Below are 26,895 nucleotides of genomic sequence, written 5' to 3'. Positions count from 1 at the left end.
GAAAGTGGGAGGGAAGGCACATTCCCTGCTCTCAGCAGCTGTCCCACCTCCCACTCCCATCCTGTTCATCCCAGTGCCAAACTGCTCAGAAGCCTTCAGGGGGGGAACTGCTCAACACAAAAGCCATGAGAACATCAACGTCCTTATCTCCAAAGTCCATCTGAAACCTCTGTCCTGGAGCAACCACAGGTCCTGGTGCACAGACACCTCCAGGACACACACACAGACACCTCTGTACTGTCACCACCTCAGACAACCAGCTCATGCCACAGGAACAGCTCCCAATCCATCCCCCCAGGACACTGCCCTGTGCTCCAGGGATGGCAGGGACAGGGACACACCCTCTGGGTCAGGGACATCAGCTCCAAGAGTGTGGAGGATTCCAGAGGTGCAGGTGACTTTATTCAGTCACCAGCCACCACCCACCCCCTCCTCTACCACCTCCTTACCTTTCTGAAGCCATCCCTTGGGAAGCTGAGCTGTGGCCAGGAGCAGCTCCTCTGTTGCACATCCCAGCTGGAAGCTCCCATCCCACCATGCCAAGGTCTCCTCCTCCAAGCCAAACCCCTCCAACCAGAGCTCTCAACCAGAGCTCTCCTCTGAAGGGCCCCAGGAGAGACTGGGGTTAACTGGAACCAGCTGGTTGGATCTTCCCCCTCTGCTCACCTGCAGCTGAGCTGATCTACAGGAGGGATCCAGCAGGAGAGGAACCAGGAGTGCTGCTGGGAGTAAGGAGTTCTCTCCCATGGTAAAACCCACTTTTATTGGGCCCCAGACAGTGGGTACAGAGCAGGTTGTCACAAAGCACAGCTCCAGCCCAGCTGAGTTTGCTGCTGGGCCACAGGGACACCGAGCCTGGAGGTCCCTTCCCATCCCAGGGAGACACCAGACCTGTGCCAGGGCCTCACCACCAAGAATTCCTTCCCAATATCCCATCTAGTCCTGCCCTCTGGCAGTGGGAAGCCATTCCCTGTGTCCTGTCCCTCCATCCCTTGTCCCAAGTCTGTCTCCAGCTCTCCTGGAGCCCCCTTAGGCCCTGCAAGGGGCTCTCAGGTCTCCCTGGAGCCTTCTCTTCTCCAGGTCAACAGCCCCAGCTCTCCCACTCTGTCAGTGTTCATGTGTCATTTTAAATTAATTTAGTATCAGCCACATTAAGTCACATCAACTTAAGTTTTCATCCCCCTCCCCCTGGACCATGCTAATCTTTTCCTAATTTTACTTGATTTTAGGAGATGATCTATTTGTATTGTCCTGTTTAATAATTTAGTAGGGTAGTAGTTCTGTGATCTCTCCCAATCTCTCTGAAATATGATAATAAAAAAAAAAGTGATTGGAAGAATCTCTTCTTTAATATCTTTGGGATGAAAATGATCCCATTCTGGTTCCCTGGGAAGGTCCATCCTTAAACTCTGAGATCAGAACACAGTGGCACAGAACACCACTGAAATTACACCCACAGGCATGTTTTTAAACATGAATATTTACTAACATAAATAGTGTTTTATTATAACAAAAGGCACAGATTTTCAACTATAAACAATGGAAAAATATGTACAATTTGCACATAGGGAATCAACCAGCAAGTGCACAGTTGGTCACTCCAGATTTCCTTTCCTAGAGGCTGAGATTTCCCTCCTCCCATGTCATTCCATCAGTCAGGAAGTGTCCAGGTTGTATTTCCCCCACAAGAACCGGTGCCAGGGGAGGAGTTTTTGAAGGGGAAGGCTCGAGCAGGCCAGGCTTTCAGATGGAGACGGTGCTGCCGAGCTCCTCGTACTGGATGATGAAGTAGGGGTAGCTCTGGTCGTCGTTGAAGATGACGAAGATCTGGGGCTCGAAGTAATTGTCCACGCAGGAGTCGTACAGGTCGCTGGTGATGCTCCCGGGCTCCACGGGCGGGGGCCTCCTCATGGTGTGGTTGCCCACCGTGTACCTGCCCGTCAGCACCTTGGCCAGGAACATGTAATGGACGCCCCTGGGGGAGCGCTTGGAGAAGTTGTGGGAGTAACTGGCCTTCCTGGCGAAGTAGCTGCCCTGGCCGAACATGGTGGCGTGTTTGCCGCACACGCGCGGGTCGAAGTTGTGCTTGCAGATCCCGTCCACCACGTCCTGGGACGTGCCGTGGAACAGGTGCCGCTCGTTCATGAGCCTGTCCAGCCCGGACATCTTCTTGGACATGTACTCCTTTTTCCTGGAATGGAAAATGGGAGGGGAGGGTGAGTGTTCAGGGCGGGTCGCTCGGGGAAAAGCGGCTTTGGCTACGGCTCTGACAGTGCCAGTGTCACCCTCTGGAATGGCAGAGCTGGGAGGGGAGATACAGAGCTCCCCCATAAAATTCCTACTCTGCAAACATCCATCATTAAAGAACTGTATTTCCATTCTCTTACCTTTTATATTTCTCCCAAAGAAACTGGTTCTGCACTCGCAGGATTTTCAGAATCTTGTATTTGGTCTCTGGCACAGTCTTGTGGAACAGGTTATAAATGGTTCTATAGCTTTTATCTTCCTTCAGAACAGGCACTTGGATGAAGTCCTGAGATGGATCCATACAAATCCAGGTTTCAGGATAGAAGCTGGGAGAGGTAACAGCAGCAGGAGATAAGATGTGTGCGGGGTCAGCACATGGGGAGGGCGCCGGGGAGCTGCCACCCAGGGTCCTGTGGGGAGGAGAAAAGGTGCTTAAACACTCACAGAAGAGCCTCTAATCACATTTATTTCATCCCCAACATGTCTTAAAAGATTAAGTTGGAATTGTCCAAGGCCAGGTTGGACGGGGTCTTGGAGCAACCTGGGACAGTGGAAGGTGTCCCTGCCCATGGCAGGGGGTGGAACGGGATGGGATTGAAGGTCCCTTCCAACCCAGGAAGACTCTTATTGCCATTTGCACAGGCCAGATGTGGATTTGCATTTGCAGTTGGTTATTTCCCTGCCCCTCCTCTGGGAATGCTGCCCAGAGAGCAGCAGGGCTGAGGGAGGGAGCTGGGGCCAAGAACTACCACAGATGCCAGAGAAAAAACCACTTGGAACACCCAGTGAAGGACACCAGGGAGACTCTGCTCTCAGTACCCACCTGGGATCTTCAGAGTCTTGAGGCTGCTGAATTTAGGTAAGTGTGGCATTTGTGCTCACCTGCTCAGCCCTGAAGGAGCACCCCTCACTCAGCTGAGCAGCCCTTCCACCCCTGCTCCCTGGAGCTCTCCCTGCCGTGCCCAGGGCAGCCCTCGGTGCCCGCTGGGGCTGTGCCTCCCCCCTGCAGCTCCGGGGCTCAGCCTCCCTGGCAGCTGCAAGGATACATGGAACCACCTCGAAATTCCACCCAGGAGTATTTTCCCAAAGTATTTCTGTGGGAAAAGCTGCCACTGACTCTGGGACCCACCCACCCAGAAAGCCCTGACGGAGCCTTCCACCAGTGCCTGGCCAGGACAAGGTGGATCCTGCCTCCAAACCCCACAGAGGGCCAGAAATGAAACCAAACATCAACATTTCTCCCACATCACCTACAGAACTGTCCATTCAGGTTGTGCCTCTCTGAACATTAAATGCTCCCAGTGATTCAGGGGCCTGAAAGAACCGTGTGCCCCCCAAGAAATAGTTTAATGTGAATTTCTGACTGCAGGTGGAGATTTTGGATTCTAGAAAAAAGGTTTTTTGGAGAAAAAAAAAAAGAGTCTATTTTTAAATCAACACGTTTGATTTGGATCAGAGAGATGGGAAACTGTGGCAGCCCTCACATTTTTCAGGGCAGAAACACTGAAGTGGTCATGTGGTTGTCACCTGCTGCTCAAGGCCAAAACCAGCCTCCCTTTCATTTGCATGGACTGACTCAACTCAAAGTTCTTCTCCCTGGTTATTAACAGCTGAGCAGAAACCCAGAAGACAGATTTTTATAAGAATTATTATTAAAATAGCAATTAAATATCACAGTGTGCACTTGTATTTAATTTGGTTTTCCCCTTTAATGGGTAAATGGGTAAAAAAATGTTATTGTAGGGACTCAGTCACTCCCACTGGACTGGAAGACCAAGCAGAGATTTCCAATGCCATGGATTAATAAGGCATCAAATCCAATAAAAATCCTGCAACCCTTTATGTACTTGGTTCAGTTCTCCTGACTAGTGTAAAATATTTATATTATTTATTCTACAGGGGAAGCAATTAAAAAGTCAACCCTTGTCATCCACTATCACCCACAGTTTCTATTCCAGGATTCTTTCCCAATTTTAGAACAGAATTAAGCAGGTGGGAGGGAAGGAACAAATCTCAGGTATCACTGTGTGGGAAGTGGAGGCAACAACTTAAGGGCAGATTCCATGAATATTTAAACTACTCTTCTGTTCTTGCTAAGAACTGGTGAATTCAGGTGAGCATGACAAGGCCCTTGGACCAAGAGAACAAGACTGAGGTTTGGTGCAGAGCAGAAATATCAGAGCTGAGTTTGGGGGTTTGGTTGGCACAGACAGCTCTGGTCAATCCCCTGGGAGTGCAGAGCCCTCCAGGCCCAACAAAATCAGTGGGAATTGCATCATTTTAGCACTGTGGCAGGACAGTCACAGGCAGCAAAACACCAGGAGAACACCTGAAACCCTCCTTTCTCACCAAGGTGAGAGCCAGGGCTGCTCTAACCAGCCAGCCCACCCTTGGTTTTTTACCTGCACCCTCCAGTTTCTCTTTCATGACTTGGGGTTTCCCTCCTGTAAAACCACACCTATAAATGTTCCCAACACCACGTGTTTGGCTGTGACCAAACCCCCCCTCCCCTTGTGACCGGGTGGGGTGGGGACTCTCAGGAACCCCAGTGCTCCCAATAAGCCATCAGGGAATGGTTTGGGTGAAGGGCCTCAAAGCCCCTCCAATTCCACCCCCTGCCAAGGGCAGGGCCACCTTCCATGGACCAGGTTGCTGAAAGCTGGACAATAATTTGGCAGACCTGGAGTACACCCAGTGTTCTGAGATCCACAAGGTCCATTATAAATCTGAGTAACAGCGAGGAGTTCCTCAGATAAATGTTATTTTGGAAAGTGGAGAAAGCTGCACACAGGACCCAGATTTTGAATTTTTCCACCCAGCAATGCCTGTTTCCTTGTCACATCTCAAGGAACACAGTTCTCCTGGGCAGACCAACCCGGAGGACAGAGGGAACTCCCATTTTCCCGGGATACCTACTGCAGGAAGGGCATCAGCACGACACAGGAGCGCAGGAGGGGCCTCCTCTTGATCTCCCTCCTGAAGCAGGCGTTCTGCTGGAAGCCATCCTTGATGTTGAGGATGTACTGGTTGTGCCAGGTCACAAACCTGACCTCCTTCAGCCCCCGGCACGTGGCCTCCTCGATCAGCCTCACCACGGGCTGTCCGGGAGAGACGAGGAGAGGAGAGCATACACGTGAGAAATGGCACCTTCAAAGATTAGTGCTTCCTCTCTGTGCTACAGAAACCCAGCTCTGTAACTTCTCACACCTCAGACACCCTGAACTTGTCATTTGTGGTGCTCTGTGCCCAGCTCTCTCCAGCTCTTGGGTTTACCTCAGCAGGTATTTCTGGGACTGCCAACACAGATGAGGTTTTATTCAAAATATCCTGTACAGCTCTGACCAGCCCAAGGGCTGCACTGGAGGAGCATGTCCTGCCCTACCAGAGCTTTGGGGACGGGGGAATAAATTAAAAACTGCAAAGGTAAATGGTAGTGGTGTTAAAAAGGCAGAAGAAAGTTGTCTCACTGTATTTAAACCAGATTTCTAGGGCTTAGGAAGGGCTTTGCTGGCTCTGACAGGGGCTGGTTTGCTCTCCGGTGTGACAGCCTGCTCAGCCTCCACAGCTCTGATGTTTCCACGGGTAATTCCAGTCACAGAATCACAACCCAGCCCAGCAGAGCTGAGATCTCCCTTTCTTGCTTCCTCAGTTCAACGCTGACCTTCCCGATTCTCTTCCTCACCAATAACTCCAAGGAACTTGGCTGAGGGTTGGAGGAGGCAGCAGAGCAAACATGTCCATAGATGTGACACACTGCACAGAGCTCCAGGTCACAGCCCAGCCCAGGGGAAGGTGGGACATACCTCAGAGTACTCCCTCCAGCCAAAGTGGTCCCTGCAGAAGTACTTCCAGAGGGTGAAGCAGCTGGAGCTGGAGCCGGGGCAGGACGGGGTGCACAGGCGCCGCATTTGGTCAAACTCTGCAGTGTCGTAGAATTTCATAAGGTTCAGATCCACACAGAACTCCTGGCCCCTGGGGAGAACGGGAAAGACGGGATTCTCACCTCCTGTAATCCACTGAACCCACGGTGTTCACAGAGGGACAAAACCCCAAACCCAGAATGGTTTGAGAGGGTCCTTAAAGCCCATCCCATTCCACCCCTGCCATGGGCAGGGACACCTTCCACTAGCCCAGGTTGCTCCAACCTGGCCTGGGACACTTCCAGGGATGAGGCAATCACAGCTTCTCTGGGCAACCTGTGCCAGGGCCTCCCCACCCTCACAGCCCAGAATTCCTTCCCAATATCCCATCCACGGCCCTCTGTCCACGGGAAGCCATTCCCCCTTGTCCTGTCACTCCAGGCCCTTGTAAAAGGTCCCACAGAGACTCTGTGACAGGGGTGGGAACAGAGATTTCTGAAGAACTTCTCCTCACCAGCTAACCAAAAAAACAGGTCTCTATTTATAAATTAAAGCAGTTCAGTGGAATTATCTGCACTGAGAGAATGAGCACACTGAACTCTCAGAGGAACAGGGCACACAACCCCAAATTTGGTGCTGTACAACAGCACAGTTCAAAATAAAACTCCACAAGCACTTTCAACAGCACTACCTGGCTCCTCGAGTAAGTTATATTTGCTCTGTCCCCCAAACTGTAAGAACAACACAGAGATACCATGTCTTTGTGACACTGAACCCAGTAGGCTCCTCGGCTGGCGAGTTGTAACACCGATGTATTTTTATAAGAGGGATGTATTTTTTAGATGAATGCAGCCTGCCAAAATAAGGCTGTTTGGGCTCTTCCTTGCACCCTTCCGGAAGAGCTTCACCCCGAATCCCCCCGGGCTCTTTCCCTTCAGCGTGACAAAACACCCTGTAAATGCTATGTACAAACAGACGGGCAGAGAAATATGTTTTGTAAGCTCTCTGAAAACACGTGCGGTTTCGACCCCTCCTGCCGGGTTCGGGGACGTGTCAGGAGTTACCGCAAGCAGGTTCAGAGAAGCAGAGAGGCGGCGGCACGGGGGCCCTGCAGGAAACCAGGGCCTGTTCCCAGCAGCAGGGCTGTGGCACAGCTCAGCTCCGTTCCCAGCATGGCTGTGGCATGGCCCAGCACAGCCCAGCACAGCCCAGCTCAGCTCCGTTCCCAGCATGGCTGTGGCATGGCCCAGCACAGCTCCATTCCCAGCACAGCCCAGCACAGCTCCATTCCCAGCTCAGCTCCATTCCCAGCACAGCCCAGCCCAGCTCCATTCCCAGCACGGCTGTGGCACAGCCCAGCTCACGCTCAGGGCTGGGGAAGCTGCTGATTTTCTCTCTGACTAAACCAGTTCCTCTCTCTGAAACAGCAACCTGGTGGCCCCCCCTCCCCCAGGGCCACGGTGGCTTCAAAGGGCCCAACAGGTAGGAGAAGGGTTGTGCTCAGGGCTGACACTGAGCTCGGTTACTGTGGGACACACAGGTCAGGCAGCCGCGCTCTGCTGACCCCAAATCAGCAGTATTTCATCTCATTTGTCCAGCTGTTTGAAGCTGTAGGTGAGGGAATCACCCAGAGCTGAGTCCAGCTTTGGGTGAGGGACCAAGTGTTTAAACTCCTGCATGAAACCCAACTTCACTGGAAGTACAGTGTCTTCATAAGATCAGGGAGAGTCACAGAATCATTTAAATTGGAAAAGCCCTAACCACTCTCTAGCACTGCCAAGGCCACCACTAACCCACGTCCCCAAGTGCCACATCCACAGGGCTGTTCAATCCCTCCAGGGATGGGGACTGCACTCCAGCCTGTGCCAGGTTTTTGGACAACCCAAAAACCAGCTTCATTTTTAAGCACGGATACTGAAATAGGAACAGCAGAGCTTAAGACAAGAGCAGCCAAAATTTGCTCCCACCAAAACCCACAGTGGGAGGAAGAACCCAGGCCCAGGGAATGCTCCCGAGGGATGTTCATCAACCAGCTCCTCCCAACAGAGCAACAGCCCAGAGCACTGAGCAGGACTGGGCTGTGAGGTGTGAGAGGCACACGGGAACCTCTGCACGGGGCAGGAGCACAAACCAGCCCCAAACAGCCTGAGCCTCCATCTCAGCACTGCCTCACCGTCCTCAAACCCAGGAGAGGGGCAGCAGGTGCCAGGGCAGGAGATCAGTTCCATATTTGACTGAATTTGTGCCCTCCTCACGTCACGCTGCTCCTCTCTGTGGTGACCCTGAGCTGCACGGGAGGGTGAGACGTGGGGAAGGACAAAGGTGCTGAGGACACGTTTCCCTCTGAGCTTAAAGGCTCCATCAGCAGAGGGAAAAATAATCCATCAGGACAGCAGTGGCTTTGCTGCCTTTCCTATACTTATTTTCAAAAAAGTTAGAAAGACTCGTTTTCCTGCCTTTACAACTGGTAACGGGGGGGGGTTTAAAAAAGCACTCTAATGGAATTTTTGTTGTGAGGGGGTCCAGCTTGTAAATCTGAAACAAATGCTGGTACACTGGCCCACATTTTATATATATATATATACACACACACACACACACATATATATGCAACAGCTTCTCTGGGCAACCTGTGCCAGGGCCTCACCATCCTCAAAGGGAAGGATTCCTTCCCAATATCCTATCTAACCTTGCCTTCTGTCCGTGGGAAGCCATTCCCTGTGTCCTATCACTCCAGGCCCTTGTCCCAGATGAATGTTCCACATCACCCCTTACAGACCTAGCTTCCCAAAGAAGCTCCTGTGGTGGCTCCTGTAGTGCAGCCATGTGACTACAAGAATCACCTCTGCAACGATTACTCAGCTCAAATCCCTCCCGATTTCAACAAACCCGAGTACCCACGAGGAAGGAACTCCCCGACCGCTGCTCCTGCCGAGCCAATAATTGCCACGGACTCTTTGTGCTCCTCGCCCCGGGATGGGCAGGCCCTGCTCCGCACTGCTGCTGCAGGATCACCCGGAGCAGCTCCTCCCGCCAGCAATCCTCGCAGCAATTACAACCTTTGTCTCAGCAAGGGCTGCTTCACTGCCCCGAGCAGCCGGGGAACAGCCTGACCCCGACCTGCAGCCAGGTGACAGCTGTTCCCAGCACTGCCGCCTGGTTATCGACTGGGAACGGGAGGAGGGATGGGGGAGTCACTGCCGCTCCTCCACAACCCCTGCTTCCCGAGATTCGCACAGCTACGAGCCAATTAGTTTTATCTCATATGCAAATGATGCTCTGAAGTGGTGCAAAAAGGAATCCATTGACGGGCCGTTACACAGCACAAAACAATTCCAAAATCACTTCACATGGCTTTTGTTCCTGCGTTCCTCCGAGCAAGGAATTCAAAGCAGTTCTAAACCCCCCAAACTCAGGCAGAGGACTCTCAGCTGGGTCCCTATCTCCGGTGTTATCACCGACACAGCCTTATCTCACTGTGGCAGCTGCTTGTATCACACAGAAAATTCCTGAAATTTAATTATTCGATGGACCAGCCACCCTGAACTCCCCGAGTGACCGAATGACCGCTGGCCAGAGAGGCTGTGGCTGCCCCATCCCTGGAAGTGTCCAAGACCAGGTTGGACAGGGCTTGGAGCAACCTGGGCTAGTGGAAGGTGTCCCTGCCCATGGCAGGGGGTGGACTGAGGTGGTCTGTAAGGTCCCTTCCAACCCAAACCACTCTGTGGTTCTGTGATTCTGTGACTGAAATGCTCCCACCGTGCTGTGGATGATTTAACCCCCTACAAGCACATTCTGACAGCACGGGAGAACAGCCATCCACGCACACAGGAACGAAGGAAAACTGGTTTCCTTGTCCCCAGCCCAGAGCACTGAGTGCCACAGCCAGGTCTTCCTGGGACACCTCCAGGGCTCGGGACTCCAAATCTCCCTGGGCAGCCCCTGCCAGTGCCTGACCACCCTTTCCAGGGAGAAATCCCTCCTGATGTCCAACCTGACCCTCCTCTGGCACAGCCTGAGGCCGTTCCCTCTCCTCCTGTCACAATTTCCTCTGACCACCCAAAGCCCATGAATGGGGACTCACTGACTGGCTCCAGGCAGGGTATGTCCCACTGGGGATCCACCTGGTTTTCCCTGACTGGAGCCATTTCATTCTGGCCTTTCTCTTCTACCTCGAAGGAGCCATTTCGCAGAACTCTCAGAAATTACAGGAGAAAGAAAGGAAAAGAAATCAAAGCAGCAGCGAGAGGCTGTTGTGTCAGGAGAGCTGGGATACCTTTTTGCCAAGAGAAAGGGTGGAATTTTCAGCCAAAGAGGGGGGAACTGACGGGTCAGGAACCACAGAGTTGTTTTAAACAAATCCTTGTGTAATCCACGATGACGTTGCTTGTTTTGAAAAGCAACATGTGCATGACCTGACAGGTGTGTGTGTGTGGGGAAACCTGCTCAGCTCCTCAGCCAAGTATTTCCCCTTAGCAAAGAGCATCTTTAAATATCCCGGTGTGGGTATCTCCTGCTGGGAAACAGCACTTGGCATTGCTCTCTCCAATACTCCACTGAGAGCTGGAACTTCTCCAGGACCTCTCCTCACATCCATGGAGAAAACTGAGGGCTCCTGAGTATTTAAACCTGCGTGAGTTGATATCCCCCCATTTGTTTAGGTAGCTGGGTATGGGGCTCTGCACACCCGGCAGACTTAAGAATGCAATTAATATAATTTATGATGAATATTCAGTTTGAGGCCAAGCTGTAAGAAGTGGCTGAAGAAGTTGCATTACAAAGTAACTAAACAAGGCTTACCACTTCTCCAGTTAAAGATCACATTCCCTTAGGTGACAGGCAACAACTTAATGCATATTTTACATCACTCACCTCAGTAACTTATCTCTGTCATTACTCATCTCGATAATTAAGAGGCAGGACGGTTTATATAAATAGCTGCTTGAAGAACATCCTAATGTCGAGCTCAGTCCCTAATTGAGCTGGTAGCCAGCACTCCGTGGGGCAGCCCAGCTGCCCTGGGGCAGCACTGGGTGCCAGTGTCACACCTCCACTCACGTAACCCACACACGGGAGGGCAAACAGGGCCCTTGCCGGCCATGCCAAGTGCTGAGCAGGCGTTTCCTGCCGCCTGCCCCGGGCAGACAGGCCTGCAAAGCCCGTCTGACCACGGGAGATTAATGGCTTTAACAAACAATGCCGTCACCATGGAACGCGGGGCACGGGAGAGGCCCCGCTCCGGGCTGCCAGGGGACACCACGCACACGGGGACACCGGGCAGCGGGTGGCACCGACCCTCACAACCCACCCCCAGCAGCCCCACCAGGAGCAGAGGCACCCCCAGCCCCAGCCCCCCGCACCCCAGGGCTCAGCAGGGTCTCCAGACACAATGGATGCTGCATAAGGAGAAACCGGTGACAATGTGCAATAGGACATTTACCTCCTGCTTCAAAACCCAAGTCTGAGCCTGATACTCCTTAAAACTTAAAAGTCTGGAATCAGAAGCTCTAGTCTTAAACTCAGCTTCACTCCTAGGGTCTCACTGACACCCACACACGTGGGGATTGAATACACAACAGAGCTACAGAAACAGCCACTTGGGTGTTCCACAACATTGGGTATTATAGATTTATAACATTTCCCAACCTTGCATTGGGGCATGATTTGGTAGCACCTATTCAAAGACCTTCACAAGGACTTTTAAGAGAAGGAAGGAGAGTGCAGGCTATGGAATTAGCAGCTCAAAGCAGAATTTAGTTAGAAAATGCTGATGTTAAAATAGTTTATGTCTTTGTAGGCTACTTTTACCTGAAGAAAACACATCATAGAATCGTGGAATGGTTTAAAGCCCATCTCATTGCAACCCCCTGCCATGGGCAGGGACACCTCCCACCAGCCCAGGTTGCTCCAAGCCCTGTCCAACCTGGCCTTGGACACTACAGGGATGGGGCAGCCACAGTTTCTCTGGGCAAAACCTGTGCCAGGGCCTCCCCACCCTCCCAGGGAAGGACTTCTCCCCAATATCCAGTCTAAATCTACAGTTTGGCAGACACCCACTCAACTGAGAGTCAAGCCCAGCCTGTTCCCAGACTGTCTCTGCTCCGTCAGGCTGAGCTCAGCCCGGCACTCTGGGGTGTCTGAGCCCACGCAGCTCCTGCACCTTCCCTCACAGTCCCAGAACATCATGTCTCTGGCACACACGCCCCAACCTCCTCCCAGCTGGGTCAGACAGACTGAAACTCCGTGTCCCAGGAGCCCTCGAGCCCCACCAGGCTGGAACCTGCCCCGGCGCCGTGGCTGTGCAGCACCTTCCCCGGGCTGACTAAGCCATGACCAAGCATTGTTCCCTCCAGCATTAATCATTCCCAAGTCCATCCTTCAGAACACGTAGCTCATGTGCAGGGACGGATTTGGTGATACAGCCTCTAGAAGAAAACTTCCTGCTCATCTGCACAGAGCTCAAACTGAAATTGCTTTGTGAGTTTATCTCTGCCTTTGCTGCTTTCTTTTCAGAAATCATTTCACATACTTGGGGAATCTGAAGTTTCTCTGTTGTAAAATACAGCAAATTTTATCTGCTATGCACTTACACAAGATTTTTATAATATGATTATTCCCAATTACATATAATTCTTATTCTCTACTTCACGTTCACTCTCAGTGTGGGGTATTTATATTCTGGTATCGCCATCGCTAAAAAGGCCCTGGCACAGGTTGCCCAGAGAAGCTGTGGCTGCTCCATCCCTGGAAGTGTCCAAGGCCAGGCTAGATGGGACTTGGAGCAACTGGGATAGCAGAAGGTGTCCCTGCCCATGGCAGGGGTGGGACTGGATGGGCTTTAAGGCCCTTCCACCCCAAAGCAGTTTGTGATTCTGTGAAAAAGATTGGATTTAGTGCCTAATCCAATGTCAAGTTAGGTGAGAGTAAAGACTAACATTGACTTTAAGCACTAGATTGGGTTACCGGTGTCTAATGAGAAATCTCAGTGCAGTAAATGAAAATAAAATGTTAAGGAAGCAGGGATATAATTCCTTCAGGAAGTGGAAGGAAGGGGAGGCAGTGAGCACAAGCCCCAAGGACTCGGATGGCAAAGGCAGTGGGAAGCCTTCACTGCACAGGTGTCTGAACTGGCAGGAGCTGCACCAGGCTGGCAAACTTCTGTCTTATCTGCCCTGCCCCATCTGCACTGTGCACTTCCTCCAGAAATGAAAAATAAAGCAGCCTGCAGCCTGCACCAGCTAGACCTGGTGAACTGTAAACATGAGCCTCCCCACTGCTCCTCAGAAGGGAACCTGAGTGTAAAAGCTGAAGAAGTTTCAGCTCTCGAGCCCACACTGGTAACACAACCAGGGCAACCCAGCAGCTGTTGGTTAATTTTAGACAATGAGGCGATAAACACGACCCTGCAGAGGAAACAACAACTTCTAATAACTGCTTTAATACTTGAGGTGTCAGCCTAGAGATGATCAGCATTTCTGCTGGTGTTGCTCGGGTTGTTCTCAGGGAATTAGCTGAAACACCATCATTTATTATCAGTGACAGGACGTTTCCAAAGGACTCCACTGAGCCCCCCTTTGATTTTGGCTGCTTGGAACGGAATGATGAAAAGTGTGCTGGGAGTGCACAGTGTATTCACAGTGACAGAAAGCAACTGCTCTGTCATCCCTGGCCCTGCCAAGGCTCTGTCAGGCTGCCACTTTCTCTAATACACAAAAAAGACTAATTAGGAACGTCAAGAACAAGCAGAAAATTCCACAACAGCCTCTGAATTTCTACAGAGCCAAAGTTTTCTTATTTCACATGCCCCGTCTCTCAACTTCAAGGAATACTTTCCAGATGCCAAGTAACAGCTTTAATAGGTGTGCACGAATTTTCTGTTGAGGGAAACTTGTTGGATATTAATCAGGTAACATCATCCCATGGTTTATAACACACTTGGATACAAATATCAGGAAAAAAAGAAGGCACATTCTGTTGGATTTCTGCACCCTTCCTAGCAAGGGAGTAAATTCAGTTACCTACCGATACTTGACTTTGATCCTGTCGTTGTCAGGGTTGCAGTAGAGTCTCTCCAGGTGCTCCTGGGAATCGTTGGTCACACTCTGCCAGGTCTGGGTTGCTGTCCTCCTCACCTGCCAGTGATAGGGCAGGACCGTGTGATGTTTGGGACAGTCACTGCCATAAACACAAGTGCCCTGGAGAAAATCCACACAGATCTCGATCCCGTCCTCCTGGTGGGTGTGATACTGCAGCTGGTTCAGGAGCTCGAACACCAGGTCCAGAGAAGCCTCTTCACTTTTACCCTGGAATATCCCAGCACTGAATTTATTGCTCGGGTTCAAGTTGTATTGCACTGGACAGCTGTTCTCCTGGAATAAGCCAGACGTGCAGCTTTCCAGAATCTTGTCAGGGAACAAAGGACGAGCTGCACCATCGCTGGCACTTGGGTGCAAAGGATGATCCTGGAATGATTCATTACCATTATCTGCAGCAGTTCCAGGAGTTTCTGGGGAGAAGCCTTGCTCTCCTGACTGGATGTCCTGCTCGGGATGCCCGGGGGAAGGACGAGCTCCTGGCAACTGACCCTGCACATCTGCAGCTGTTGGCACCAGCACAGTCACATTATTTTCCGCCTGGGGGCAAGAAGTACCGAGGTCCAGAGTCTTTTTCACAGCAGGTTCACATAAATCACTGTGGCCACCACCTTGGCCCCGGGGCACAAAGACCCTCTCCAAGGTCCCAGCTCCCAGCAGGCTGGTGAAGATCGGCCGCAAAGCCCGGAGGGTTTGTGGGTCCAGTCGCTTCTGCACTTGCTGCTTCTTCTTGAAGCAAGGCTTCACTGGTGGTATCTTCTCAGACAGCCTCAGCTGAGGAGGAAAGTCCTCTGAAGGAGGGCACTTCATCCCTGGGCAGGGAGCCTGGGGCACCACGCACGCTGGCTTGGGTTCGGTGTCCATCACGCACAGACTTTGCTCTCTCCAAATCACTTTCAAATGTCCCAGAGCCTCCCAAGAATCAATCTAGGGCAGAAAGGAAAACAAGACAGTTAATCTCTCTAATTGCTCATGGTTGACACGAACAAGATCACCCCTGGAGAGGATTTCGAGCCAGCAACAGCAAACTCCTCCCCTCGCTGTGACTGCGGGGAGCCCTTAGGCACGTAAAGCATGAAAACAGCTAAACTCAGGCTAATTAATCCCAAACCCACACTCCTCATCTTCCCGCACATGAAGTCTCTGAGACACTCAGGCACGAACACACAGTCCCCCGAGGGTGGGCAGGAAAGGGGGATGGTCCGACGCCTCCTCCTTGTCAGGATGTTCAATAAACAAGAGCACTTTGGTTCATTATATTCCACAAAAGCCAACATGACAGCGCTCATTCCTGTGCCTCCCTCACACCCAGACCTGAGGAGCATGAGACATACAGCCCCGAGTGTCCTCAGCACACTCCGGGCATTCTTGCACCATTTTTTCCCCCACCACAGAGGCAAACCCACACATTCCCATTCCAGTCGCTCGGATCCTCCCTCGTACCACCTCCCACCTCCACCGGCAGCATCGCCAGAGAACCGCTGGCTGCACATAAACCCAGGGCAAACTTCGTACAGACTTCGGCAAGGGCCAGGATTTAATCCTGGGGGGGTTTCAGAGGAATTCCAGCGCTTCCAGCCCGTTCCTGTTGCCGCCCTGCCCGTGCCCTGACCCTCCCTCTCCTGTGACTCAGCTGCACCGTCACCCTGCCGTGACACCTCTCGCCCGGGCAACAGGAATTAAAACCGGGCACTGCAGCAAACTACAGGGTCATAGTTACTCAGGAACTGAGAGAGAAATTGTCTGTAAGCTGCAGAGTTATATTTTTTTAAGGCACAAATAAGCAGTGTGTCTCGTACGTCACCAACAGCAAGCACTTTGCCTTTTAATCAGCAATCCTGTACTATTTGATTATATTTAATTAAACCCTCTTCAATCTCGCCCGTAGCCTCAACGCTCAGACTGGAGCACATTAAGGATTACTTCCTGGATAAATGCATCCCAAGCAAAGCAACTTCTCATTTTCAAACAAAATCCCAGAGAACAGAGAAAATTTGGCAATAATTTCTTACTACTGACGATTTGCTCTGGAAAATTTCTCACTGAGTCTTCCTCATTTTGGAACATTCATTAGCAAGGCTTTTCCATTTCCCTGGGAAACAGCACGTCAGGATTGCCAGGAAAAATAAAAAAAAGTTGTATCTCTCCGGTTTTTCCATTTTTAGATTACATTTAAAGGAACTGGTGTATGTTTGCCAGTTAAACAAAGTCACTGGTTTATCTGTTATTCTTCCGCAGACATACCAGGCAGTTCTCCTTCTAAACCACCAAAGGCACCTTCAAGTAACTCCAAAGGCAACTCCGAAGGGAACAGGATGTTTCCCTTCATCCAGCCCAGGTCTCAGAGCCCCAGCAATGAGCAAGAGGATCTCCCAGGGCTCAAGGAGTCCCTGCTGTGCCGAGGAGCTGAGCAAGTGACTTCTGATCTCGTTCAGGCATATCCTCGCTGCTATTTCAACATTTACATTTCTCCCTCGATCAGCATTTAAGTTTCGCTGCTATTTTTAAAGAACTGCCTTAGCGAGCAGAGTCGAATTCCCCAACGCCTCTAAAAATAAAGCAGCGAGAAGGATGAACGCGAGGCTCTGCCGGCATTCCCGTTCCAGCATTCCCCCATCCCAGACGAGCCGCTGCCGTGCCGGAGCAGGATCCCCGCAGCGATGCTCGGTCGCTCGCCGCCTTTCACAGCCGCGACGTCTCGGTGGGAGGTTTCGCTCCCCCAGCGCTCGCCATCGCACGCGAGCCGCCCCTCCTCTGCTCGGGAAAGCCGCTCGGCCGGCTTTCACAAACCCCGAACACCCAGCACTGCGAGCGGCAGCCCGGACACAGCAGCACGGGCGGCGGGGGCCAGCCCAGCCCCGCCGGCACCTACCGGGCTCCCTCGGCGCGGCTGCCGCGTCCCGACCCGAATCCGGGGGATCTCCGCACAACGAGCCCTTTCCTGGCGGGGGGAAGGATCGTGAAAGAGGTGAGAGCCGCCGGCGGGGGGGCGAGCACCTGAGCAGCAGCGCCCGCAGGCTGGGGCGGTCCCGCCGGAGCGCGGGGGGTCCCGGGCTCAGCACCGCCCCGCCGGGGGTGTCGGGCCGCCCATCCCGCCGCCTCCCGCCCCGGCTCCCTCTGCTCCTGCTCACATGTTCCCCGCCGGTTTAAATATCGCTGCCGGGAGCGCTGGCAGGGCAGCGCCGGCCGGGGCGGAGCCGGGCCGGTCCCCCGCCCCCCGGCCGGTCCCCGCGGGGTCGGTGCGTCCCGGCCGAGCCCGCCCGGCCCCGCCTCGCCCCGCTCTCGGCGGGCAGAACCGAAACCGCTGCCCGGGGCCGTTCCCCAGCACCGACGGGGCAAGAGGCGCCTTCGCGTTTCATTTATCACGCACCGAGCGTTTCGTTTCAGGCCGGCAGTGAGGCAGGCAGGGAGGCAGGCAGGGAGGCAGGCAGGGAGGCAGGCAGGGATGTCCCCGGGAGCGGCGCTGCGTGCGCGGGGCTCGCACGCGAGCCGGGAACACGCCGGGAACGAGCCGTGTCAGCGCCGGGAACGGCCCGTCCTCGGGAGGGCACGGACGGCACCTGAGCCTCCCGCGGCTCCGAGCACACGGGGCGAGCGGCCCCGCCTGCGCTCGGCGGTGACTAAGAGGCAAAGCTGGGGGGCCCCTCCCGACCAAAGTCACCCTGACTCAGCTCGGCTCCCGCACGCACCCCTGGCACGGGCCCTGCTCCAGCACCGTGACACACACGGCAAGAGCGAGCGTCACGGGGAACGGGCTGCCCAGAGCAGCTGGGGCTGCCCCAGCCCTGAAGTGTCCAAGGCCAGGTTGGGCTTGGAGCAACCTTATCTAGGGGAAGGTGTCTCTGCCCATGGCAGGGGTGGGATGAGACGAGCTTTAAGTTCCCTTCCAAGCCAAACCAGTCTGTGGTAACACACTACAGGCAGCCACTATTTATTTACCCAGTGTGTTATAGGTGGCGCTGGTTCAGAGCGCAGTTGAGCTCTCTTTGTCCCCGGCCGTGGCCGTGTCCCCGCCGGGCTGTGCGTGTGTGAGAGCACAGCAGGGCGGCTCAGCTGCTCCGTGCAGCCCTGACATGCCTCCCTGCTGAATCACCGCCTGTTCCTGAGCAAACCTCCACAGCACCCGGCCAGCCATCCACACGGACACCAGCCACAACCAAGTGCATCTGCAGCGCTAACTTGGGCAGATAAAGTAACTTATAAAGAAGTAAACATCTTCAGAAGGTAAAAATTATGTTGGATAGATGGAACATCTATTATATTATTTGCCCAGAGAAGCTGTGGCTGCCCCATCCCTGGAAGTGTCCAAGGCCAGGTTGGACAGGACTTGGAGCAACCTGGACTGGTGGAAGGTGTCCCTGCCCATGGCAGGAGGTTGGAATGAGATGAGCTTTAAGTCCTTTCCAAGGCTAACCATTCTGGGATTCCACAACTCGTGTTCTTGTTTCAGTTTCAAAGCCAGTCTTTAGTTCCCTATGTTCAGTGACTTTATGGAATTACACATACAGAATATACAGGCATATGGAAGGAAACTCATTTTAAGGTGGCACAGGCAGCATGGTGCACTTGGAAAATGCTGCACAGCTGTGTTAATAATCCAGGCAGAATATGGCACTTCTACCAACAAATTACAAAACTGGAGCTTCACAGAATCACAGAATCCCAGACTGGTTTGAGTTGGAAGGGGCCTTAAAGCCCACCTTGTGCCATGGGCAGGGACACCTTCATTATGCCAGGTTGCTCCAAGCCCCATCCAACCTGGTCTTGGACACTTCCAGGGATGGGGCAGCCACAGCTTCTCTGGGCAACCTGTGCCATACCACCCTCACAGCCAAGAATTCCTTCCCAATATCCCATCTCACCCTGCCCTCTGGCAGTGTGAAGCCATTCCCTGTGTCCTGTCACTCCAGGCCCTTGTAAATAGTCTCTCTCCAATGCAGTTGGAGAGAGAATGACACAACAGAGGCTCAGTAAAGGTGGCATCTGTATCTGCAGGAGCTGAAAGCAAATTATCACCTGTAAATGAATTGAACTCTTGAGTGTCTGAAGCACCAGACGCAGCCCCAGAGCCTGTCTGGGCTCGGCGAGCAGAGCGTGGCGGGGCAGGGTGAGGGCGATGTGTCACATCCTCACGGGGACGGAAGCTGCACACACACACGTACTTATCTGCCATCACCAGAACAGAAATTACCGCTCTGGAATAGCTCATTTCACGCATGAGATATAAATAAGAGGCACATATGGCTGAGCGACACACTGGGGTGGGCACAGCTCCCGCTGCAGTGGGAGTGGGAGGATGGACCCGGGCAAAGATGGAGGCTGGAATAACCATCCTGCTCCAAACAAATGTATAATTAAAGGAAACACATCACAGCACACCAGACCCTCGTACGCCCATTTCAGAGGCTCCCACACACAAATATAGAAAGAAACTCTGACCACCGTGGAAGCATGATCTCATTTTTAAATACATGTTTAAATCTTAAGCAAGAGAATGAAAGCTTTAATTATTTCTTTCAGATGGTAAACGGCACCAGAGTGAATGCAGCAATTTACAGCTCTGCCTTGCAAATCCAGGATAATCAGTATGCACACTTGATTTGGGATGAAAGAGGGGAAACATCTGACTTCAATGTTTGTGCTAAAACAACAAAGTTCTCAGGCTCCAACACATTTTTTTCTAGTGACGGAAACCTCCTTTTCTACCTCAACCTTTGCACAATGAACATTCTTCACTCCCTACAACACATCCCAGGACAGGAAGCTGATTGTCCTTTTCTGGTGTTTTATACAAGTCAACAAACAGCACTGTGCTGATGACTAACAAAAAGCCCCGTCCAACCTGGCCTTGGACACTTCCAGGGATGGGGCAGCCACAGCTTCTCTGGGCAACCTGTACGAGGGCCTCCCCACCCTCACAGCCAGGAATTCCTTCCCAATATCCCACTAGCCCTACCCTCTGGCAGTGGGAAGCCATTCTTCCCTATCTTGTCCCTCCATCCCTTGTCCCCAGTCCCTCTCCAGCTCTCCTGGAGCCCCTTTAGGCCCTGCAAGGGGCTCTCAGCTCTCCCTGGATCCTTCTCTTCTCCAGGTGAACCCCCCCAGCTCTCCCAGCCTGACTCCAGAGCAGAGGAGCTCCAGCTCTTGGAGCATCTCTGTGGCCTCCTCTGGACTTGCTCCAGCAGCTCCACGTCCTTGTGCTGTTGCTCCCCAGGGCTGGAGGCAGCTCTGCAGGTGGGGCCTCACCTGAGGGGGCAGAGGAGCAGAACAGCCCCCGTCCTGCTGCCCACGCCGTGGGATCATGGGGGGTTCTGGGTGCCAGAGCTCATGGCCAGGTCAGGGTACGTTGAGCCCACAAATCCTTCTCCTCAGGGCTGCTCCCAGTGCCTGGATTTGTGCTTTTCCATACCAATGCTTGATGACAAATGCTAATCACCAGCAAATATCACACCAAGCCCTATCCTTGTGCCAGCAAGCCAGGGTGGGTGAGCACCCAGGGACGAGAAAGGTCAGTCATGCAGACATTTATTAAAAGTTAACAGATGGGAAATGAGAACCTCTGAAGTGCTGGCTGTGTTTCTGTGAAGGTGGAATAATGCCACCAATGTCACTAATGAAAAGGAAGAGGGAGGAGGCAGCAAGGCTTTATTCACACCTGTAGCCTTGGCTGGACTGACACCTACTGGGCTCCACCTGCTGTGCTCTGTCCTGGGGTGAGGAGGACAGAAATGTCACAGTCCAAACGCGTCAAGGTGAAATTTTCTATTCATTAGACTCATTCATTAGTGAATTTCTATTCATTAATTTTGTTCTATTGATTCATTCTATTCATCTCTGTAGCTCCCGTTCATCAGTGAAACCTTCTGAATGCAGACCCAACTTCTACACTTGCAGCTGGCAGTGACCAAAGTCACTGCCCTTGTCTCAAATTCACTGCCTTCCAATATCTTATACCAGTAGCTAAAAGTTTTAAAAGCACAGCATTCTGTCTCTGCTATTGAGCAGATTTCAAAGTTTGGTGAAAACAGCATTTCTCAGGAAACCAAATGATAAATTATACAGGAGTATCACCACACTTATGGTTATTTCACTATCAGATCATCTTATCTCAGGAAGTGATTTCTGATGCGTGAATCTGGACAAGCAACACTATTCAAAAGTGGGCTCTTTTCCTGGAAATTTGTTAAGAGTTAATCATTTCTGCAGAGGTATTTTACTGTCCCAGTCAAAGGATGGACCTCGACCCTTGGCCCATGTGCAGCACAGCACCTCAACGCTCCCAGCACATCAGGACAGCAACAGTATCCATGGAAGCTGAATCATTACTAAGAGTTCACAATTATCTTCTGGAACAAGAAATCCTTTATCACAGAACAGAAACAGAAAAAAGTGGTATCAGTCACACTCAAATTAGTGGTTTCTCCAGAGCTCAGCTTTCTAGATGGAGTTTCCTTCTGCAGCTGTACCAGTCTGAGGGGAAAAGCAATGATGCTTCACAACTAAAACAACAGTATTTTAAAAAACCCTCTAAGCTTTATTTTTAAAATGCATGTAGTGAGCATTTGCAGGGTATCAGGCAGGAATTGAGACCAGGTAGCACAGTGCACTAAAAAGTAACAGACTGGAGAGATGCTCTGGGGTATTAAACTGTTTAATTAAAGCACCCATCCAATTCGGAAGTTGGTGTAAATACACCAGTTAATACATAAAATGAGTGAAAATATGCCCACAGTGGGCTCATTTGGTTTAGGTGGCATTTTGCTGAACTGCTGCACCCTCTCGTGGAAGTCTCTTAAATCCATGTAAACTGGAAATTTAGCTGAGGCCAAGGCAGCACTTACCAATCCTCAACTAACACAAACTGAATCATAAAAAAACACTGAACTTTTGAGATTTTTTAAGGATGATTCTGGAACACTCAGCAGGTGGATCCTGCCACCAGGTAAGCAGCAATGTGTGGATGGCAGTGCTTTGTTCCTTCTCCTTTAGGCTGACTCCTATCTAAACAGACTGGAAATGTTCCTTTACAATGCAATGTTGGTGAACTAGGATTTAAATTCTTTCTAAAATCACCAGCTAGTTCTATCTAACAGACAGATAGTTTGCTATCTCCATGCAGATGAAGTCCATTCTTCAACCAATAATTCCAACAAATTAAAAAAGAATGCCTGGAAAACCAGCTAAGAGCTGCTCCCTGGGGCAAACCTTTAGTTCCCCAGTAAAGACTGGTTCCATAAAGAGCTGCAACGCCCTGGAGAAGCTGAAAGTGTGAATGAGGATCTCTGGAGATATCCCTGGAAAAGGTCAATCCTTACTGTATAAAAGGCAGAGGCACTGTAAATTTGACTGCCCTTTCTCCCAGGCTCTGCATGATTCAAACAGCAAGGAGGAAAACGGGAATGTTCACACCTTAAATTGAGAATAAAATAAACCAGAGGGAGAAATCAATGCTAAATTCAACAAAACTTTTTTCTTCTAAGATGCAGGAGCTGAAGAACCAAAATGTGCAGCTCAGGGAGCAGCTGGGTGGACAGGGGCTGCAGAACACCTAAATAAAACCACAGCCTTGGGATGGTGCAGGAAACAGCCAAATGCCTGCTCTGTTCAGCAGCTGTTCTTGGGAAACAGCCCCAAGTGCCTGGGAGTAGGAGATGCTCTGCTCTCATCCCAGAAAGGGAATTTGCACTTGGACATTATTTCTTTGCCCAAGAATTCTGTGTGGGAGCACGCTAGGAATGCTTTATTTCTAGAATTCACCACTCTGTGCTGCTGAATTCCGCATTCCAGGAGGGGACAGGACACTGCCTTGCTAATTCTGTTCAGGGGTTTTTTTCTTTCATGTTTCCTAAGGTTTTTTTAAATTAGGAAGAAGACTTGGTAGAATTTTCTCTAACCAGATCCAGGCTGAGCCAGGTGGAAAACACTAAGTCTGTTTTCTGTGGATGGACTCATCTCCAACCATTCAGAAAATGAACAGCCAGAAATACCCCCTTTTATTCCCTCATCCAAACATTCCTCACATGACCCTTCAGCTTTAGTTCATCCTTATTACTTTAGATATCAGCATTTTAGGAACATCAGCACATGGATGGTCAACTCTTCTGACTACACATTATAGGCTAAAATTGTCCTGTGGTTGAAGTCCAGATGTTTGCCAAGCTCAAGGCTCCAGGAACGGGAAACCCTGGAGAACTCCCAGGTGAAGAGTGGCACCAGGAGATCCTCCCACAGCCCTGAGGGATGGAGCAGCAGTGGTGGGTGGGTGCCAGGATGACACAGTGCAGACTCAGAAATCCCATCTGGCTGGTTCCCTCCCACTGCCAGGGATGCAGGCTGCTGAACTGGACTGGGATAATCCCACTGCAGATCACCTCACACATCCCCAGTGTGAGGACTGTGGGAGAACCCCTGATCTGGGGCTGGAGAGACCCGAGCTGAGTGTCCCACAGGGAAACAACTCTTTGACTGCCTTTATGTCATGGTTATTTTCCAAACAGTGCCTCTGATACTGCTTTTCCAAAGTGTGGTCCGTTCCAGGCTCTACCTGAGCAAACCAGCCCCTGAATCTATTCCTAGACATGATTTCGTTCACTTGGTCCACATCACAGGAACCTTAAAAATGCCAAAGAAGGAAACTGGAGCAGATGAGACCATTTCAAGACATCAAAAATGGGTCACATATGCTACACTGAGCTGCCTTCACATACAGCAAGTGTCCTGGAAATCCAGCAACTCCCAGCTTTTAGAAATTGTAGGTACCTCTTTTGGGGGCTACATTCCAGTGGAAGGTGTCCCTGCCCATGCCACGGGGTGGCACGAGGTGAGCTTTAAGATCCCTTCCAACCCAAACCATCCTGGGATTCTAAACCTGGGAACTGATTTGGCTGGAAAATAATACAGATTTCAGCTCCAGTTTTAAATCTCACACACCACAGAACGTTTCAGGAAAATCACAGCACACAGGAGAACTGGAAAGCTTCTCACCCACCCAGTTATCACACAGAGGGAGAAGCTGCTCAGCTCATGAGTGCCACAAATGCTCATCCAAAGGAGGTTTTTCCTTTGTATTTCAACAATCCCCCATCAGCTGATCCCAAACTCAGCACACTATTCCCTTCCTGCATGATAAATTCCATGGGCAGGGACACTTTCCACTAGCCCAGGTGGCTCCAAGCCCCATGTAACCTGGTCTTGGACACTTCCAGGGATGGGGTAGCCACAGCTTCTCTGGGCATCCTGTGCCAGGGCCTCACCACTCTCACAGGGAAGGGTTTCCTCCCAATATTTAATCCAAACCTACTCTCAGTTCAAGCCACTATGATTCATACTAACACACAAGATGACAAACACTTTGCTAAGGAACAGACATTTCCTGTTAATCACCTGCCTTGGAGATTCTACCTTCCAATCCAACACAAAGGTGTTTTGGAGTCTACACTTCCCACAGATAAACAGCAAAATAAAATAAACAAAATAAATCCTGCTGGGAAATGTCACTGCCCTCATTTAAATTTTTCATCTTAGTCCAGCTCAGAGATTTAGATAAAGTTGAGAAAATAAAGATAATCAATGTACTGCCAGAATATTTATCACTGCCTCTGTGTTTCAGGAAGAAATTTGGTAAGAAACCTAATTCATAAGTTACAAAGACAACAGCATTTATTTTCCTGTTATCAGGAGATCTTTTGCTGTTGGGTCACAGAGCAATTGTTCCTCTGACTTTGACGCCTCAAGTTCCCAACAGCTTCTGAATGAGGATTCAGCCAAGATGCAGATTTAGGCACTGAAACAAACCTTGGAATTGTTTTGACAGAAACTGGTGGCCCTGTTTATTTTTGGGGGAGTATCTACGACGCTCTCAGAGCACGAAGCTGCAGTGAGAGTCTCGCTGCACACACTGTTCTGCCTGAAGCCACACTTTGCCAGTGCCAGGGGGTTTATAAAAGCAAAGTGCTCATTTGTTTTTTTTTTTAAGAAAATCTTTCGTCATTCCACTGCCTAAAACAATGTCCTACTTCATCCTGAGGCAGAGACAGATGGTCACTGGGCAGACTTTCTTCCCAAATGATGGCACCATGCCCATGTAAGCCCAAACCAGGAGCAGAGAGACAGTTACAGCCCACCACAACACACGTTCACCCAGATGAGCAGAAGGAAGAAATCTGGGCAAGGACAGGGACAGTGATTAATCTGAATCCTGAAATGATCTTAATATTCCTCACAGTTTCCAACTACTTTATACAACTCTAACCATGTTCTTTAATAAGAAAACTCATATGATTGGTAACATTGATTAAATATGATGTTACCTACTAGAATTGGGCTGGTTTGGGTTGGGAGGGACCTTAAGGACCATCCAGTTCCAGCCCCTGTCATGGGCAGGGACACCGTGGGTTTAACAAGTTTTACCAACAAACCAAGACTAACCTCCACTCCTGTTGGAGAACCCTCCTCAGCACAGACTTTGCCACCTAACAGGCAAACAGCACTTCCCACCTGTGGAAGCCAGACACTGCTGAAATCACTTCAGAACAGGTTAATTCCTGGAGGAGGCCAAGGCCAGGTTGGACAGGGCTTGGAGCAACCTCATCTACTGGGAGGTGTCCCTGCCCATGGCAGGGGGTGGCACTGGATGAGCTTTAAAGTCTCTTCCAACCCAAGGGGAAGGCTGGCTCCCTGCCTTCTGTGCACAGGGATGGCCACAACTGGTACTCACAGGTGTTTCTGCTGGTCCTCAGAGCTCCTGTGCTTCATCTGATGGGCTGGTGTGTCCACAAATCCAGCCTGGGAATCCCTTCAGGAGAGATATTTCCAAGCCTGAGGGCAGGTCTGGCTGGCAGAAGTGTAACTCCCATAGCTGCCTGCAGATAGCACAACATTAGCAATAAATCCTGTTAGCACACTACAGCAACACACTGAGTCTGAAAATCCAGGCTTGGCTTGGTCTTGGAAATTTATTACAAGGTCAAAAAGCAGAGTCCTACTGCACCTAAATGTTTTACAAAGCTCTATTATAGTGAGTTAATTTTGATCATATTTAACCCCATTTCAATTTAACCTCATTTCCAGGGAGCATTTCCTCATGGTGTGCACCTTGTGTGTTTTCTCAGAAGTAGAGAACACTAGTAACTGGGGGGAATGAATGAATAAATGGGAAAAATGTCTTTAATTAAATTTTAGGAACACATATACTTTGCTAAATGATGTTTACACCAGAACGCTAAAAATACTAAGAGAAATGTGCTGTCCAGGGGCCAAGGAGTTCTGCTGCTGCAGTCAGCCCAGGCGTGGGGCAATGCCTGTAACCACGGGCAATCCCTCCACACCCTGCTGCGGGACACTGATGGTAATCCTCAAAATTCCTGCTCAAAATTTGTTGTCACAAATTGCAGAGGGAACACTAACAGAAGTGAAAAGCAGAGCCCTTTGTACGGCCGGCGTGGAGCGAGGAGGGGGGGAGCAGGGAACGGCTCTAAGAGCCTAAAACGAGACAGACACGCTCTCCCGTGGGGGCTGGAGGGGGAGTGGAAAAAACCTCCACTGCTTCCCGGGCAAACTGTGCCAGCCCGGAGGGATCCCCCCGAGAGGACTCACCTGCCTCGGCCACCGGGGGTCCCGGCGGGGGAGCGGGGCTACATCGGGGATGGGGACCGGGGGCGGGATGGGGACCAGGACCGGGCTGGGGAGCGGGGCTG

At 51.2% G+C, this 26,895-nt stretch overlaps 1 protein-coding gene across 4 annotated transcripts; it reads right to left on the bottom strand.

Moving 5' to 3' along the window:
* Positions 1-1,464: 1,464 nt before the first annotated feature.
* TIPARP (TCDD inducible poly(ADP-ribose) polymerase) lies at positions 1,465-26,895 on the bottom strand. 4 transcript variants are annotated; one of them, XM_051781847.1, is made up of 7 exons: positions 26,795-26,895; positions 25,917-26,061; positions 14,130-15,127; positions 6,051-6,219; positions 5,164-5,345; positions 2,388-2,657; positions 1,465-2,191 (listed from the first exon to the last, which is right to left on the bottom strand). In XM_051781847.1, exons 3-7 carry the CDS (start codon positions 15,062-15,064, stop codon positions 1,744-1,746), a joined length of 2,004 nt encoding a protein of 667 aa, XP_051637807.1. In that variant the 5' UTR covers positions 15,065-15,127; positions 25,917-26,061; positions 26,795-26,895; the 3' UTR covers positions 1,465-1,743. The 4 variants fall into 4 exon arrangements, with proteins under 4 accessions (XP_051637807.1, XP_051637806.1, XP_051637808.1 ...); XM_051781846.1 differs by lacking the exons at positions 25,917-26,061; positions 26,795-26,895 and adding an exon at positions 17,073-17,333; XM_051781848.1 differs by lacking the exons at positions 25,917-26,061; positions 26,795-26,895 and adding an exon at positions 16,445-17,006.

Source organism: Manacus candei, unplaced genomic scaffold (assembly GCF_025592945.1).
Source record: "Manacus candei isolate 608988 ecotype Guabito, Panama unplaced genomic scaffold, ASM2559294v1 h1tg000015l, whole genome shotgun sequence".
Taxonomy (NCBI): Eukaryota; Metazoa; Chordata; class Aves; order Passeriformes; family Pipridae; genus Manacus; species Manacus candei.
Note: the sequence above shows the minus strand (reverse complement) of the source record. Positions and strands in the feature narration are given on the sequence as shown.